The 18630-nt window shown below is 43.1% G+C and overlaps 2 protein-coding genes across 2 annotated transcripts; both read right to left on the bottom strand.

Moving 5' to 3' along the window:
• Positions 1–2107: 2107 nt before the first annotated feature.
• LOC121179211 (potassium voltage-gated channel subfamily A member 2) lies at positions 2108–3604 on the bottom strand. The gene has a single exon (XM_041033909.1). It carries the CDS (start codon positions 3602–3604, stop codon positions 2108–2110), a length of 1497 nt encoding a protein of 498 aa, XP_040889843.1.
• A 12978-nt stretch (positions 3605–16582) lies between these two features.
• LOC121179210 (potassium voltage-gated channel subfamily A member 3) lies at positions 16583–18136 on the bottom strand. The gene has a single exon (XM_041033907.1). The coding sequence runs from the start codon at positions 18134–18136 to the stop codon at positions 16583–16585; it is 1554 nt and encodes a 517-aa protein (XP_040889841.1).
• Between the last annotated feature and the right edge of the window lie 494 nt (positions 18137–18630).

The following is an 18630-nucleotide window of genomic DNA, read 5'->3' as shown; positions in this document are numbered from 1 at the left end:
TAAATTCTGACCAGTTCAACACCAATAAACGCTTTCTGATGTAAGAAACTGGATAGGGATGAAACAGTTTTGAACAACGCCCTGTCTTTCAACAACTACTTCTCAGGAGGCAGTTTTGAACTAAGTGAAGCAAACTTCCAGTGTTTAAATCCAGGACGTGTGTCAGGTTTGCTGGAAAACTCACCAGTAAAGAAAATGCTTTAGAAACGGCTAGTAAGAGTGTGTCTTTGGCACTCTGAACAGGCTCTGAAACAGGAGAACATAGGACAGTGCTCAGAACAGTTTTCATTATCATTACAAATAAAAACATGGCAATGACCTGCACATTGTGGAAAGGCTCTCACTTTCTTTTGAACATTACTAGTTAAAGTTTTTTAAATCTCTGATAAAAGTATATGTGTACTGTATGTGTGCTCTGTCTGTATACATATATTTTATATATATATAAGAAATAAATATATCTATTGTAATAATTATACTTTTTTTGTCTCAGAGGCTTCTTCTTTGAGTTTAAATGCATGCTTCTAGAAATGTTTTTGAGGTCATGCAACACTAGGAGAGTAGCGTAAACCCAGATAAAAGGCAGTTCAGGGGAAGCATTATTCTATACACGAGTCCTTAAAAGTTGCTTCTTCTTTTTTTTTTTGATCATGAGGAACATGATCATGTGACAAACCTGTGAAAAAGATAGCGCTGCAAGTCTATCACATTTGCAACTGGGATTAATGTCCAAAACTAGAGTGAGTTTACGTCTGGATTTCACAGCTCAGCTGCAGCAAAAGTTGAACAGCAATGACTTCTACATGGAATGTAAATATTGACGAGGACACTGCATCCTTTGAAGCGAAGGATTTGGCCTTATGATTATTCCTTAAGAAATCCTCTAACATACAGCTTTAGGTTTTTGAAACAGCTACCTGCAGGCATACTTTTAAAACTGTGGATTTGTATAGAAGGCAGTGTACAGACAAATATACAGTGGTGTCATGAAGCAAGTGGCAGTTGAGAAACAAGTGGAAATTCTCATTCAGATAAAAATGTCATGCAATAATCTACTGACTACATTTACTACTAACAGCACCTACCTACCTACTGGCTATCAGTTAAGTCACAGTTAACCTACCAACCTATATGAGTAAGTACCGTATGTGTGAAACCGTGAAAAAAAACAAACAAAATGAGAAGAAACATTCAAGCTGTCCTCAAAGCTCTGCAGTAAGACCAGTCTGGGTGAATGGAAGGGGGAAAGCTTGCATTGCAATACATACAGTGCATGTAAGACCAAAGCAGTGAAAAGTCAAGGCCATTCTCAGTCATTCATCAGATACTGATGTCTACTGGGAAAAAAAGGTGTCGAACCATAAGCTTAGCGCTGATGGCTGTCATTCATCCTTGAAATAACGTGGTGTACTTAACCACGAACCTCGTCTCAAGTCACCCACAGGCCATATCAGCGCTGGAGTGAGCTTGCTTTATGCTCACACATCCTCTTATCTCTAAATGGTGTAGCATAAGACAGTTTTGTTTCACTGGCTCCAGGAAGCAGCATATGTAGCGGACAAGTAGGGCTCTTCAGAAAGCGCATGGCAGAGCAGTGTGCCGTGGGAAATGAGGGACCAGTGGACAGGGGGCTAAAGCAGGGCTTGTGTTGCTTTCTTTAAGCAATAATTAATTTTTATCTTGCAGTGTCTCTCCCTTTTTCTTTTCTTTTTGTGCACTACTGTTGGCTACTGTTGTGAGCAGGAAATTTTTTGGTATTATGATTCTTCTTGTTTTTTTTTTTTTTTTTTTTTTTTTTTTTAACAGCCACACAGACAAAGCCAACTCCATGCAGAAATACAAAATCTGAAATTTCACTCTGTTTGACAGTAAATTTAAGGAGTTTTAAGGGCAAGTTGTGAGTGAAGATAGGATGAGCGCAGAGTGAGCGAATGGTCTATGTAATATTATTTTCTCTGTCATCATCATCATTATCACTATCATTAACATCCTGAATTCTATTGCCTTGGTTTTTCCAGCACACGTGAGGTGGGAGGCTGTACACCTGTCCCGTCCAGTTGCTCAGCTCCACATTTCCCGCTGTCACGGGGAGGACAACAGCAGGTCACTACACGTCTGTGAGCATTTTGGTGATGTTTACATAGTTTGTGTTGGCCAGCGTGCAGTTGGCTGTCTTGAGGTTCTCCTCCTGAAAGTCCTCATTGCTGTTGTTCACAGCCTCCTGGATCTCCATATAGTCCGATTTACTGATGGTGGAGCCGCTCCGGCTCTTCTTCAGCTCCTCCGCTGAATCGGCTTTGGGCACGTTGACCTGCAGGTACTGCGCCTGTTCTTCACCCTCAGTCTCACGGTGATAGAAGTAGTTGAAGTTGGACACAATGACAGGCACCGGCAAGGCAATGGTCAGCACACCTGCAATGGCACAGAGGGAGCCCACAATCTTACCACCAATGGTTGTCGGGACCATATCACCATAGCCGACTGTTGTCATGGACACCACAGCCCACCAAAACGCATCTGGGATGCTTTCGAACTGTGACTCGGGCTCATCTGCTTCAGCGAAGTAGACCGCACTGGAGAAAAGGATGACCCCTATGAAGAGGAAGAAAATGAGCAGGCCGAGCTCTCTCATGCTGGCTTTCAGGGTCTGACCCAAAATCTGAAGCCCCTTAGAGTGGCGAGAAAGCTTGAAAATTCTGAAGACTCGTACTAAGCGGATGACCCTGAGAATGGCTAAAGACATGGCTTGCTGACCTGCTTGACCATCCTCTGGCCTGTCTGCTAGCTCTGTGCCAAGAGTGATGAAGTAAGGGATGATGGCAACAATGTCAATAATGTTCATTATATTACCAAAAAAGCCTGCTTTGCTGGGGCAGGCAAAGAAGCGCACCAGGAACTCAAAGGAGAACCATATAATGCAAAGAGTCTCCAGGATAAAGAAGGGGTCAGTGAAGTAGGTGGATGTGTAGCTGATGATTGTGGTGTTGGTCTCAGGTGAAAAGACTTCCGCGTGAGACTTGTGCATTTCGTCCTCATCATTGCGGAAAATGGGGAGGGTCTCCAAGCAGAAACTGACTATAGATATCAGGATGACCATGACAGAGATTATGGCAATAATCCTAGCAGGACCTGAGCTCTCTGGGTACTCGAACAGCAGCCACACCTGTCTCTGAAACTCATTCTCAGGGAGGGGCCGCTCTTCCTCCTTGATGAAACCCTCGTCTTCTCTGAACATCTCGATGGCCTCCTCGCCCAGTTCGTAGAAGCGAATCTCCTCTGAGAAAATATCAAGGGTGACGTTGACCGGCCTTCTTAGCCGGCCCCCTGATTGGTAATAATACAATATGGCGTCAAAGCTGGGTCTGTTCCTGTCGAAAAAGTACTCGTTCCTCAGCGGGTCAAAGTACCGCATCCTCTTTTTGGGGTCCCCCAGCAGAGTCTCTGGGAACTGTGAGAGGGTTTTGAGTTGTGTCTCAAAGCGCAGCCCTGAGATGTTGATGACCACCCTCTCACAACACTCATGGTCGGCCTCCGGGTCGTAGTCCTGTGGGTGCCCCGGGTGTGCAGCCGCCTCGTCAGAGGGGTCGCCTGTGGCAACAGTCATTCTGCAGGGGGAAGAGGCCTGCACTTTTCAGTGAGTCTGGGTCCTGCAGCCTGGAGAACTGCAGGCAGGGGCCAGGAGAGGGAGGGGGCTCAACACCGTAAAGACCTGACGGCCACAGGATGTCACCTAGGATCTGACTGCATGTAGGACAGATAAAGCAAAGACAGACAACAGTGTCAGGTAAACCTGAGACATGATTCAGCACTCAATACTGCTTCCATTAAGTCCAAAGACATCAGGACTTTGCTTACGCTTGAAGATCAAACAGCTCAAAATAGATGAAAATGAAGCCACCCTCTAAAACAATGTCACAAGATTTGATATGAGTTATGTAAAGTTAGACCGTTGAGAGAAGGTAGTCAATATCAAAACGAATCAGCTCAGGGGAAACTTGAGGCTGACACTACTGCTCCTGACTTGGGCAAATTAATATGCAAATTAGCAATCCGCCCTGCATATAAATTATCTCAATGCAGGTAAACTGGGAGGCTAACTGGCTTGTAAAATGTACATGGAGCTCATAAATTAGGACACTGATCTGCTGCAATGGACAATATCCACTGAAATGAATGGGAATACCTTTTGCAGTGAAGCCATGCATGAATATGGCAATGCAGCAGGCACCAAATTCATACAGACAGCATCCTGTCTAGAATATCATGGATAACCACTGCAGTCTAAACAGAAATGTAGGAGACACTTTTAAGATTTCCTGCTGTGCCAAACAAACACACAAACGCCTCATATTAACTGACTTCGGTTTAGTTTTGTTGGAGCATTTTAGTCTTGAAATGGTGCCTGTCTCTGAAATATTCAAAAACATCTATAAATAATTTATCCATAGAAGGAAATAGGTTCCAAGAGAAAAACTGAATCTCTTGTCTGCACCATCTCCACTCACAGAGTGGGAGCACAGTTTCACAAGATAAAATCCGTATGAAACATACAACAAATGCCTAACTGCATGTTTACTGGTCATTATCACGATTTCAAGTGAATTGCAAATCCGCTCATTAACTATACAATGCCACGACTTAAAACCACGCCTAATCGAAATTAGAGATGATAGGTAAACGTAGGCTTTGGTTTATCTCTATTTCATACATACCTGCTGACATCTTCATATCTGTATGTGAGTTTTTGCTCCTGCAGGACACTGGTATCAGGAAGGTGAATAACCAGCTGCGACAATCAGGTCTTCTGTCTTCAGAGAGGGTTAAAAAAAAAATTTGAATTTTCCAATGTGGGACATTCGATGATATTCACCTCATGTTGTCTGCAGCATCCTCGCCGTGTACACCGGGTACAGTATGTGCGGGTGTGTCCTCGCTTTCCCCTCCCCGACTCCTTTCCTCCGGGTAGGCTTTCGTGGGATGGCGATTGGCAAAAAGGGAGGAGGGAGCCGATCAAGGAGGTGCTGGTGCTTCCCTTAATAACCAAAGGTGCTGGGATCAGCAAGAATGATCTGCCTCCACTGTTCCTCCCCAAGCCAGTGTGGCTGTGTGACGAGCTGTGGCTGCAGACAGCCGCAAAAGTAAATGGTCTTGATAAGGTGCTCAGAGAGGCAACATCTGCAAGGGGGGGGGGGGGGGGAAAGCAAGGCGAGGAGGTGGGAGAGGGCTTAAAAAAAGATAATCGTATTACCAAGATTTAATAATTAGACGCGTTCTGGGACATATGCATCAATAATGAATCCTCTTTTCATTTCAAATTGAGAATAAATCTGCCGCTCAGAGAATTTCAATCTATCCATGCGTCACCCAGCCAATTTACATGTTTTTACATGATTTCCTCTCTAGGCATGCACTCGCCACATAAAACAACATCTCGACCAGAATCCAGAGTGTGAGCCGCAGATATGCTCAGGCAGAGTCAAGTGCGTCCCCAGCGTTTGCTGCACAGACACAGTTCTGTGAGTCTCCTAACAGCCTACATGGTGAGCAGAGCAGCATCTTCAGACGCTGACTTGAAACGACACGGATGAAAGAATCGCCCTACGTAGTGGGCTAGAAGATTATGCAATTTCACTGAGCCAAAGAGCCACGAACACACGTACACATAAACACATATAAAGCGGCCTTTATTGGACCTGCCTGGTCTCAGCTCGGCAGGAGGTGAGAGATTTTTTTTTTCTCTCTCTCTCTCTGAGGTGAAAGAAGCATTTCTGGGTGAAATATTTCTGTAGTCAGCAGTGGCCGCTGGCCTGGTATATAAAGCTTACTCAAACCTGCAGTCGGGCATTGCTATGCATACCAAGAGACGTGCTGGTGATGGAGAAGGCAAGGGCGAAAAAACGCGCTCTCCATCCGCACTGTAGCCTACCACTCCTTACCTTATCTGCAGTGTGGGCAATTTAAAGGGGTACGCATCTCCTGCGTTGTTCAGCAGCAATGCTGTTGGTCAGACGGTTTCGCATTTTTTTAACCGCAGTGTCAAAAAAATTTGATTTTACGGGAGCTTGTTGTTTTACGGGAGCCCTTGATGTTTTCTTTGAAAATGACATTATCTTTAAGTTTAGTGACAGACTGTTTAACATACGAGTATAGCAAGTGATAGCATGTAAGACCGTGGCTGTAATAGGGTAAAATATTTGTGCAGGTTCTTTCAAATAATCTACCTGAAATATACGCTTAAAAAGACATATTTCTCATTTAGGTGTCCTCTCTGATCTGTACTGTTGAAGTCATTTGCATATACAGAGGCAACAACAGTCATACATTCACTTTCTGCTTTGTAATTCAGTTTCTTTTTACTTTTTATGCACAGCAGTTATATTTGTAACCTTTCCTGGCAACAAGCTTCATTAATAATAGATGGGAGGGTGACTGAAATAGAGCAAAACCTCCATCATGGTGGCCCGCTGGAGTCGGAATGAAGAACAAACGGATCAATAGTAAATCCTCTCCCCATTGTCTTCGTTGGAGCTGGGAATGAAAGCATTGTGTCCAGAAGTCACCTCCAGAAAAGCCAAAGGTCAGCGGGAATCCCTTGGCCGTGGAGGGGAGGGATGTGGATGAGGAGAAACGGGGGGATGGGGGGAGCAGCAGGATGATTTGTGTGAGACTCGGCTTTGCCAAGGTTACTCCTGGCAGACCCGAGACCATCACGGCTCCCAGCATTGTCCCTTCTGTCTGTCTGCCTGCCTGCTGCCACACATGCGGATACCTCTCTTAATGGCTTTCCCAGGTTCCTCATGACAGCACAGCCATTATTTATGAGCCGGGGGCCCGTTACAAAGACCGTTAATGCAGGCTCTAAAGCTCAGTTCACTTTGCATTAGCTGGCTTGCTTTAATTAAAAGCGAAGGGTCCCAGGCCTGTAAATGCTGTGCGTGTTTAGGGATATGAAAATGAGCGGTTGTGCGAGTTGGCAGATGAGGGTGTCAACAATGAGTTCGTTTCCAAGAGGTATTGATTTCAGGACTCATCCTCATCTCCATCAGATGCTGCTTTTGGCGCAGGGACAGCGAGCAGAGAAAATGAACTTGAGGAAAGTGAAGGTTTGTTATTACTGAACGACAGGTCATTTCTTCACATGATGCTTTCTTTCCTGCTGCTGTTTAGTTTTCAGGTTGTCAACTAATCATATGTAATAAGGAGGATTTAAATTTATTTTGTTATTCAAACACAGAGATACTTGACTTGTCCAATCTGAACTTCAGCTGCACAAGGTGATTTTTCAGCAGTAAACAATCTTTCTAGATTTAGTGCAGTCAGATTACTGAAGTTGATATTCATCCGAAATATTTTCATTAATATTTACATTACAAGCTGCTGTGTAGGAAAATTTTAAAAATCGCAAAATTATTAATATTGTTTTTAATCTCTTTTTATTAGATAAGTGATTGAAGAGAAACAGAGAGAAAATAAGGTAAGAACATGCAAAGAAAGTCCTCAGCCTCAACTGAACTGGGGACGTTGCAGTTAAATGGTATGCGTCTTTACCACGAGGTCCCAAGGACAACCCAAATCTGCCAGAACTTGAACTGCCCTGGTGCTCTAGAACCTGAAGAGGCCCAAAAGCTCCAGCATGCTTGCATGCCAGTTGGTTTTGCTAATTGGATTAACTGGAGTTTTGCACCATCGCCTTAAAGTGGGCCACTGTCAAAATCTAATTCATTATTTAATTTACACCATATTGTGCTGACATGGCGACCACTCCCAGTAATGTTGCGCTAGCACAGGGGTGCAGGGGTTTAAGTGGACTTAATGGGAACTTAGAGGAGTCTGGAGTTTAAAATTGGCAAAGTTTTCATTTAAATCAGGAACTATCTGATTAGAGAGTAAACTCTATGAATCCTTCCAGAAATTAATACAGCACTTGTTGATAAAAGGCCAGTTGGTACCAGAAACATTTCATTATGTGATGGAGTAATGTTTACTTCTGGTGTACGGCCTATGTATAGTAGAGTGTAAACTGTAATCAATCTGTTTTTGTTTTTTCTGCCAAGATGAAGACACTGTTAGGTCAAAACCAGTCAGCGTTTTAAACGTTTTAAACCAGTAGGGCTTTTAATGCACATTTTCTCCTTGATCTGCCAAAAAGTGTCCACAGAACATTTTCTTTCTGCACCAAAAAGCATAAAGTAATATTTTGTCAGTATTTAGAAAATTACTGTTAAATTAGCAGTACCCAAAGTTCCCATATGACATGTATGTTTTATCACCGGCAAGTGTCAGAGTTGTTTAGGCCAGTGAGCGCAGTGCTCTTTTTATGATCACTATTGTCCTCCTTGCTCCTTGATACTGCATTGCAGCAGCCACAGGTTTCCAGAACACACGCACGCACACACACATACTGTATGAGAAGGCTGCAAACAAAAAGGTCCATGTTCCAACACAATTCAACTTCAAGACTCTCTGCTTCACTCCGCTTATTACAAGCTGAACATGATAGTCAACATAATGCAATAAGATGGAACAGATGAACTCTAAGTATCGTGTTCACTCTTCGATTTACTGCTGCATTAAAAACAGATTTTCTGCTTCTAGATATGATGATGCAACGCTCTCCTGTGTATAAATCCTCATTAGCAAATTCTCCCATGCAAAATCATCACCATATTTAATGAGAATCTGAGCTAAAATGATCTCATACCATACATTTTGATAAATTTCTACCTTTTTTTTTTTTTTTCACTCCTCGGGGTATCAAGAAATCCTACAACCCTGCTGCTAAACACTTTTTTTCCCCCAATGCATCTTCACTGAGACTCAATTTATTTAACCCTCTGGGAGATGAGTCATTCCAGCATCACTGCTCCAGAGATAAAAACTGAGGTGCCCTGCAAAAGAGGCCAGGTTATACATACAACTACGGAAGCAGGCTCAGAAAGTGGAAGCAATAATAAATAAAAAGAGTGGGTTAGGTACACAGATATATAGCAAGGCCGCTCCCTGTGTCCTTCTCTTTGTTCCCTGGAGCTAATGGTGCATCTGAGGCAGAGACAAAAACAGATGGAGACAAAGAAGAGAAGGACAAGGAAGAGAGAGCATTGTGCAAAGAGAGGGAGGAGAAGAAAAAGGGAGAGTCGTGCTCGTCAGATTGAGGCCCAGCAGGATGAGGGTAGACGCTGGAATAGAGCCAGACACCAGGAGAGACACAAGGACACTGGTCCACTGCGGTATACTGCCAAGCTGCAGCTCACTTAGACTGATAACCTCACAGAAATCTGCACACACGGCGACCACACAAGCTTATTATCTAAACCTGTGAGTATGTAGACTAGTCGCTGTGTGTAGACATTTTCCATATGATGACAGTCTACTGCACTGACACATGCTGCTGTTCTGGAAGTTCAGCGAGTTATAGCATGCCACACTTGGCTGACATGAAAACACACATGCACATTTTACTATACGGCTTCTTTGTCATTTGTATCCATAGCAGCAAAATGGAAAAAAGGGAAAAAACAACTTGGCTACATTAAATTCAGTGAGCTATCCTGATGCTGAGGAGAAGGACTATGAGTCAGTCAGTGAGTGAGTCAGTGTCACTGTCGCAGGGATACCCTTCTGCTGCATTATACAATGTGTCTGTATGAGTGAGTGAAATTCAAGTCAAGGTAAGTGCTTGCTTCAGGAACACTGGGTTATATTACACCAAGGTCATACCAGAAATAAGACACCTTTGGTATGAGGGTGAAGGAATAAAAATAAAGCTGAATGTCTGTGTATCTGTCAGAGCAAGGTTAAGAAAGGGTGGTTTACTTGCATTGCATACAGCCGTGACTTTTTACAGCATATGGCTCCAATCTTGAATATTTTAGCAAATCCAGGTTTTGCTGAAATCGAGCTTTGTGCATGAAATAATTTAGCATCAAAAGCATAAGCAATAAACACATTCAGGTCTGCTTTACAATGTCTGAGAACGAAGGGGCTGCTGTGTTTGTCTGCTGCAGCACAGATGCACATAATGGGACTTGTGACATTTACAGTGACAGCTGCTGTGTCTCTCTGATGATGCAGTGCTTGGGTTCTTGTTTTTTTTTTTTTTTTTTTTTTGTTTGCCAGTGACTCAAGGAATCAAAATATTTGCCTCAACTTCATGCAGCAGTCTCATCTGCAGTCAGCACTGCTGCTGTTGGAACCGGCAGCCCCTCTGACTCACAGGACACCTGAGGGATGAGCCAGGATTGCACAGTTTCCAGGGTCACGAGGCCCTGACAAGGCATCTAACTTTTACCCCTAATAATATTAATCTAGTCTGTCAGGGTTATCATAAACAGACTCCTGGAGAGCGCCTAAAAGCAACAGGGTATCAAAAGAAATTGTTCGAGGTCAGCATCGCTACTGTAGTTGGGCGAATCTTTTGCTCAGCCTCATTTGGTTGCTACGGAGACCGTCTCTGGGGGCAGCAGTGGGAGGAGGCTGGGCGGTGACATCACGCCTACAGTGTCTCTGGTGCCGCTGGGATATTTCAGGTAAAGTTACAACACGATGACAAAGCATTTTTCATTGCCCTGCAGTCAGCTGCATCAGGTAAAGATGAATTAGTGGTTAGAAAAAGTGTAAAATTATTTTTTCCTTTTTAACAGCTCCACACCTGGGAAAGGTGCTCCAGTATATGCCACAGCTGCCGATAAGAAAATGGTTTCACTGTCAGCTTTAGTATGTCTGCCCTCTGTGGGGGGGGGGGATATATGCTTTCTTTGACATGCTTTCTGGGCTTTTCTTTGTCTCACTGAAAGCCCCGAACACTGGGTCTTGATGCAGAAAAGTGAACTTTATGAATAGCCCCCAGAGTGCCATTACATGTTCTCCAAAGAGCAGATGGATGAATGGCACCCAGAGAAATAATGGCAATATGTCTCATGGTTTCTATTTTTGGCAGCACTGAGTTACAGTTTTAGGGCAAATACTGTACCACATAAAAATATCATCAGAGCAGGAAGAAAAATGTGCAGTGCTGTGAATAATTGCACTGGATTCTGCTGCTGCCTTCTCTCTTCGCCTCACCGATGAGTCATGAATGTGCTTTGGTAAAGTTTAAGGATGACAAGCGGCACCTCTCCTGGCACACACCCCCCACGCTGGCATGCTGGGTATCATTAGAGGTAGCACGCTGCTGTGAGGCATCATTCCTCTCATGTGGTGAATGCTGGCATGACGGGGACAGCGAGGAGACGAGACGAGAGGGGAAGCCCGGGGTCTCCTCTACCCCCCCCCCCCCACCCTGACTGAGTACAATCCTGTTCTCGTATCCTCTCGTCTGCCTGGAGCGGCAGTGTCAGAGAGAACCAGCTGTAGAGCTGACTGCAGTTTTCTGCGTCTGTGTGTGTATTTGTGTATCACGCATGTGAGCTCATATATGTGAGTGCCTTCCCTCTGACTCGGTGCAGAGTGTGTGCCCGTCCTCTCCAGTACTTTCTGCTTGCTAATGACCAGGATCCCTCAGCAGAGTGCATTCAGGCGTACCATCTGTGACCGTCTTACAACTGTGCCGCACTCAAGCATGCTCATTCATATGTGGACACAGACACTCACACAGGGGCAGTGAGACAATTAGACATATCATTGCATTTAAAAAAGCAGCAGACCCACACTTTTAAGTCACAAGCGTACATCCTTCTTTAAGTCTTGTATCTGTGTTTACATCTATAGTGACATGTAAGTATATTGCTATTATGTAACTAGGGCTCGGTAATACCAATACCGAAGTTCAATCAAATCAATACCAAAGCTTCTGTACAGATACCAAAACAATACTCCTTAAGAGCTTACTTTGAAAAATATGAACATGTTTTTCTACAAAACTTTTTTTTAAAATTTAACATAAGAAGGCACAGTTCTCAAACATTACATGTTGTCTAAAAACAAATAGGAAAACAGTCTAAACCTGGATCATTTTGATTTAAATCAGGAACTACCTAATGAAAGAATAAGTGACCAAGATTACAAATATCACCAGACAGTTAAAGTTGCATTACTTTTTGGCCACTTGGTGGCAGTGAAACAAGATGAAAACACAACACTGGCATAATATTACTTCAGATGTCACAAACAGCTTTAGCAAACAGTTGCTTCTTCACACATCCAGCAGAGACAGATTAACAACAGCATTTATTTGGATTTGTGTTTCTGTCAGCATGACACATTTGAGTCCAATACTCACTGTGCCAACTGTTTTTGTCTTTTCATACTAAATGCTGCACTTTGTTCACCAACTAGTTGCTGACCCTTTCCAGATGCTGACGTAAGAGGAGAATCTGCAGGCCAGAAAAACCAAAACAAAGGGTAGACAGACACAGAAACACTGCAGAGCTGAGAGAAACTGCACAGTCAGATGATAATATGATGTGAGACCCAGCTCTATATACAACATAAAGAAAGGACAGGAAAAGCGTTCATTGAAAGAATTTATAAAAGAGTGCTTTCACAGTATTGGTACTACAAGGTGCCAAACTCTGAATATATATAGCACTAAGTCTTGGTAATTAATCTTCAGTAATAACATTCTTGAATTTCTGATGCGATGAGTAAACACAGAAATTACGCATAAGTTCTTTTAATAATTTAAAGGAAAGCAACATTGATCTCCTCATGTGGCCACAATATCGCAGCCTGTTAAGTCCTAACAAGTTTACCTCTGATGCGATCCTTCCCTCTCCACAAACCAGAAGAACGCAGGCTCAGCTGCAGGTGTCCCCTACTAGTGCTGCCGTCGAGGAGATGCAGGAGATGATTAACGGCGCTGGGTAACTTGGAGGCACCTTTTCATTTTCCCCTGGTTAAAAATACATTGAAGAAGGACTTTAATTCCAGTAGAGGAGACAGAGGGAACAAAGCAACTCAGCAGTTCTGAGGCACAGCACCTGGAGATGTGGAACACATGGTATCTGGCCTGGAATAAAGACGTCTTTGTAGCTCTGTATGTAAAACTTAAGACTCAGCAAAGCAAGGGTTAAAAAGCTGAGAATCTCAATGATCTTGTGTGGACAATCCTGTTATCTGGTATCATGCTAAGTCCTCTCAAGCTTTGTGTTGTTCTTTAAATGTTGCATTTACCTTCATTAAATGTTTTGTTTGTGCGTGTGGAGCCTGATTTGTAGCAGAAATGAGCCTCTACATACAGAAATTAAATATGGACCACATGTTACTAAAACAGGCAGGGTGTTTTTCTTTTTTTTCCTTTTTTTTTAAAAGTTTGACTTTTAAAATAATCATCATCGAGACCAAACAGACTTGACCAAACAAATACTGAACCTAAACAAACCAAATTGTAGTTAGAGTGTATTATGAATATAAGTAGATATCTGTCCAGTTCATAGGATATGATAAGAACCATTGTGTGGCCTTTCTGCTCATTCTGTTGTACATATGGTTTCAGGAACACATGAAGCTGTAATAAAGTTTTTTCTTCCTCTCTGCTCATAATTACCTGTCTCATGTTTAAAATTTGCTTTATTTTAGAAACTACATAAGCTCCCATGTGATGCTACAAAAGTACACTGTGCTTTGTAACAGCTCAGCACACTGCAAAGCGAATTTCAAGTAACTTTGATGTCCCAGTCTTTGCTTGTTCAAAGTCATGCAAAGTGTAAGTAAAGATGAGCTTTTTTTCCTCCTCTCTTTGACTCTCAAACTGTAATTCCCTTTCTCTCCTGGGAAAAATAGGAATTATGGGTCAGACTAAAAGCCTCTAGGTGGAATTTTAAGGTAGTTTCCTGACCTGAATGACAAATCCCAGACAGCAGCATGGCCAATTCTGGGACAAAACACTGTTCCTTTCTCACCGTTTGGGGTCTCACAAACCCCAGTTTTGTATGTGTAAAAATAGCAATAACAATAATAGCAATTCTGCTTCTTCTGTATACAGAAATTTTCTTTTCCTCTCATCTGACTAACACACAACATATAGATGAGTGCAACAATCTGATGAAACAATATTGCTGTTTTTTGAGTTGTAAAAATAGGGAACACGGAATCTTATTACAGATCTGCTCAAGAAACATGGACTTAATTATAAATTGTGTGCCAATAGCATGATTATAAAGGCACAATAATATATTCCCCATTTTACTTTAAGTCCTGCTAATTACCATTTATAAGCAGAGTGCAAACATTTAACAAATGGTTTATAATACACTATAAAGATATTTTTATAGTACCAGATAGTTTCTATTATTAAACAGGATTTGTCAACAATCATAACCTCTCCTATGAAGACATATTTTATATGATTACAACTGTGTTTTAATATAATGTCATTCATTATTTGTTTACACAACAGCCTCTGCTTGTGGGTGCACACAGAAGGATATATAATTGTTGACAAATAGATTAATAAACACTTTTATCTGCTAAACAGGGAGTCTTAATGTCTTGCCTTTAAAAACTAACAAGAAGGGGCTAAATATTATCAGTGCAGGCTCCATATTAAACTCCTACTCAACAGTAATAACTCAGGTGATCCACAAGAGGGCAGGGTTGAGCTATTTTCAGTGCTGAAGCCTCAGTTTTGGTTCAGCAACAGCTCAGGTAAACACAGACAGGACTAAACACAAAGGGGACTCCAGTAAGTAAGTAAATTAATTACAGCTGAAATCATTATGAGATTAATCAATTAGTCAGTGAACAGAACATTAATTGTCAGATATTTTGATTATAAATTAATAATTTATATCATTTTTCAAGGAAAAATGCCAAATGTTCTCTAACTCAAGCTTGTCTGTTGTGAAAGTTTACTGCTTTTCTCTGCTTTCTATCACTGTAAACTGAATATCTGTTGGTTTTTGACTGTTGGACAAAACACAACAGCTGAGGGCATAATATTGAATTATGGGAAAAATAAAACAGGTAGTTTTCACTATTTTATGACCCTCTAAAGACTAAATGATTAATTAATGAATCTGGGAACTAGCCAATATATGAATCTATAATGAAAACAACCACTTGCTGTAGCAGCCACAACAGCAGTCTTAAGAAGCTCTCATACATATTACAAACCAATGGACCAGCAATAAATTTTTACTTGGATCCCTTTGGATTTGTTTGATTATGTCACTTTGTACTACAAGCACCTGTGCAAGTGTCTGCTGGAGGGGATGAAAGGTAGCTGACGTCAGACCTAGTTGGCATGCCAACTCTGAGAATGGAGCTCACATCTGGAAAAACACAGCAGCCAAGGTGGAATATAGTCAAGGGAAACAAAGGCCAGGCTGCACTGATACAACAGCTTTTTACAGTGTTCACATAAATGCCGATACCCAGCCTGAAGCTACAGTCTACAAACTTCACCTAAAGGACCAACAGTACTGACTGATTCATCTGATTTATCCACCTTTACAGAAACCAATAACTAATCAATTATTAAACTCCATATATTAGTTTTACATCATATCCAAAATCATGCCTCATCCACAGTTGCCCCCTTTTACTGCCCCTCAAGGACACAAGGTGACAATGAACCACAGTTGGAAAGTCTTGCAACACAAAGCCATGGTAACATTCGAGGGGGTTACCCGGGAAACCACCGTCGTCATGGAGACTGCATCACAAGGCGGGTTCAGTGAGCAGGGAGGCGGGGACGTGCCGCACGTTCTCCCTCCTTTCATCCACGCTGTTTTTATACCGTTGTCACGTGACCTCGAGCACACAATTTTTCACAATATATATGTGTTTCACCCCCCCCCCCCCCCCCCCCCCCCACCCCACCGCGCTCGCTCTGGGCGGAATTGGCAATGATATGATTAGTTATCCAAAGGTGTTAATGACATTTTGAGTCGGGATCACTTAATTTTCGTTTTATTTAATATAGGCTATATAGGCAGTTCTGAATAAAAATACAATTTTAAAGCTCGATTTATAATTTGTGATAAGCGCTTCCATCTACACCACTCTGCGGTTTATTACCTGAATAATAATCTGAACAAGACTCAGAGTCCAACATCTCGACAGGTTATGATATTAAATATAACCTAAACAGGCATTTGGCTATGTAAATTACCATAGTCTATTCATTACATTACTGGACAATGAAACTTTTCTTTCCACGAAGCACAAGACGTCGTTTTTGACTGACGGTTAGATGTAATATAGTAGACTATATGCTACACGTGTATCCCAGTCATAAACATCAACAACTTTCGCATTATAACATCAAGATATGTAGGCATCATGTGGCACTATACACTGAAAAAAATATCTGTTTTAACAAGCCGCTTAATTGTTCAATAAATCTTTTTCCAACAGCATGGACCGAAATGAATACTCTTCCAGTGCAAATGTTTTTGGGTCACATTAATACTTCTCCATCTCTTAGAAATACTCAAAACATGTGAATGTACACTGGAGACAACCAGAATGATAATTTCTCATTTGCATAAATTAAAAACAAGGATAAGTTACTTGTTAAAACTGACATTTACGCAGCGTTCATCCGCAGATATGGACTGACACATTACGATTGGCTATATAAAAAAATAATATTATAGCTACTGTTTCTTCATGCTCCATGAATGATCCGTTTTGGGCTCATTTACACGTCTGTGAAGATCTTTTTGATGTTCACGCAGTTCTGGTTGTTTTCGGTGGTGAAGTTGGGCTGTTTGAACGCACTGTTGATGCCCTCCTCTATCACCATGTACTCAGACTTGCTGAGAGACGAGGAGCTGCATGACCTCCTCAGCTCCTCTGAGGGAAGGTGCTCACAGCTGCCTGTGTTCAGGTAGTGTGGGTGCTCCTCTCCATCGGTCTCCCTGTGGTAAAAGTAGTTGAAATTGGACACAATCACTGGCACGGGTAAGGCAATGGTCAGCACGCCTGCTATTGCGCACAACGACCCCACTATTTTCCCACCAATGGTCACCGGATGCATGTCTCCATATCCGACTGTGGTCATGGTGACAACTGCCCACCAAAACGCGTCGGGGATGCTGGTGAAGCTGGACGAGGGGTCGTCTGCCTCTGCAAAGTAAACCGCGCTGGAGAAGAGAATAACTCCGATGAAAAGGAAAAATATAAGCAAACCGAGCTCCCTCATGCTGGCTTTGAGCGTCTGTCCCAAAATCTGAAGTCCTTTTGAGTGCCGCGAGAGCTTAAAAATGCGAAAGACCCTCACCAGTCTGATCACCCTCAGGATGGCGAGGGACATCGCCTGTTGGCCGCCGTTTGTCTGCCTCTCGGCCAGCTCTGTCCCCAAAGTGATAAAGTAGGGGATTATGGCGACAATGTCAATGATATTCATGATGTTTTTGGAGAAGGAAGTTTTGCTGGGGCAGGCGAAAAACCTGACCAGCAACTCGAAAGAGAACCATATGATGCACAGAGTCTCTATCACAAAGAAGGGGTCTGTGAACGGGCTTGGCACGTAGGGAGCAGTGCCATTGACCGTGGGTGCCACTGTGGCTTGGTCTCTCTCGTCGCGAAATTCCGGGAGAGTCTCCATGCAGAAAATGACAATTGAAATCAAAATAACAAGCACTGAAACGATGGCTATCCCTCTTGCTGGCCCAGAGCTTTCAGGATACTCAAACAAAAGCCAAACCTGCTTTTGGAAATCATTTTTGGGCAGTACGCGCTCCTCTTCCTTTATAAACCCTTCATCCTCTCGGAATTTCTCCATGGCCTCCTCTCCCAGCTGATAAAACCTAATCTCCTCGGAGAAAATATCAATGGGGACGTTAACAGGTCTCCGTATGCGCCCCCCTGACTGGTAGTAGTACAGGATGGCATCAAAGCTCGGTCTGTTCCTGTCGAAGAAGTACTCGTTCCTCAGTGGGTCAAAGTAGCGCATCCTTTTCCTGGGGTCCCCCAGCAGCGTGTCAGGGAACTGGTTGAAAGTTTTAAGTTGCGTCTCAAACCGTAAACCCGAAATGTTGATCACCACCCTCTCGCAACATCCCTGACGGCCGCGCTCATACCGATCCACCGACAGGTGAGGCGCCGAGAGCACGGCGGACTCCTCCAGCATGTTTTCCACCGTCATGACGCCCCTCTCCACCTCGGCATAACCCCGGCTGTCGGTCGCGTTGCTGCCCGTGTGCCTGGCGGACGAGGGCGACTGGATCACGCTGGAGTTCTGCTCATCCATACAGGTGGTTTTCGGTCTGGGGGGGCAAAGTGCGCCACGCCTCTCTCAGCCAAAGCCTACAGCTTTGGAGAGCTGAGGGAGACGCCACTTGCATCTCTTCTAACCATCACCTATCTGTGCGTGTTCGCACACTGAAGCGCTGCACTCATCTCTGCTTCTTTTCTTTTTCCTTCTAACACGTCGACACCCGCCCACGGCGTGCATATGTCTGACATACGTCCAACACCCGCCCAATCGGAAATTAACTTGACACTTAATGTCGAGCGCTCACCTTCATTCAAGAACGGTGGAACAAAAACACTTGATGAAACACCTGTTTGATCCGCGTTTACATTATTTTCCTTTGAGCTCATGCACGGCTCATTTGAACCCTTTATGACCCTTTCTCACGTGGAAATGACAACAGATCGCCAATGCTGTATTAAATCATTAAATCAGTTGCCTTTTTCTAGATCAAGAAATGACAGAGGCACGAAAAGAGCAGCAGGAATCCA

This window comes from Toxotes jaculatrix, chromosome 3 (genome assembly GCF_017976425.1).
Source record: "Toxotes jaculatrix isolate fToxJac2 chromosome 3, fToxJac2.pri, whole genome shotgun sequence".
Classification (NCBI taxonomy): Eukaryota; Metazoa; Chordata; class Actinopteri; family Toxotidae; genus Toxotes; species Toxotes jaculatrix.
Note: the sequence above shows the minus strand (reverse complement) of the source record. Positions and strands in the feature narration are given on the sequence as shown.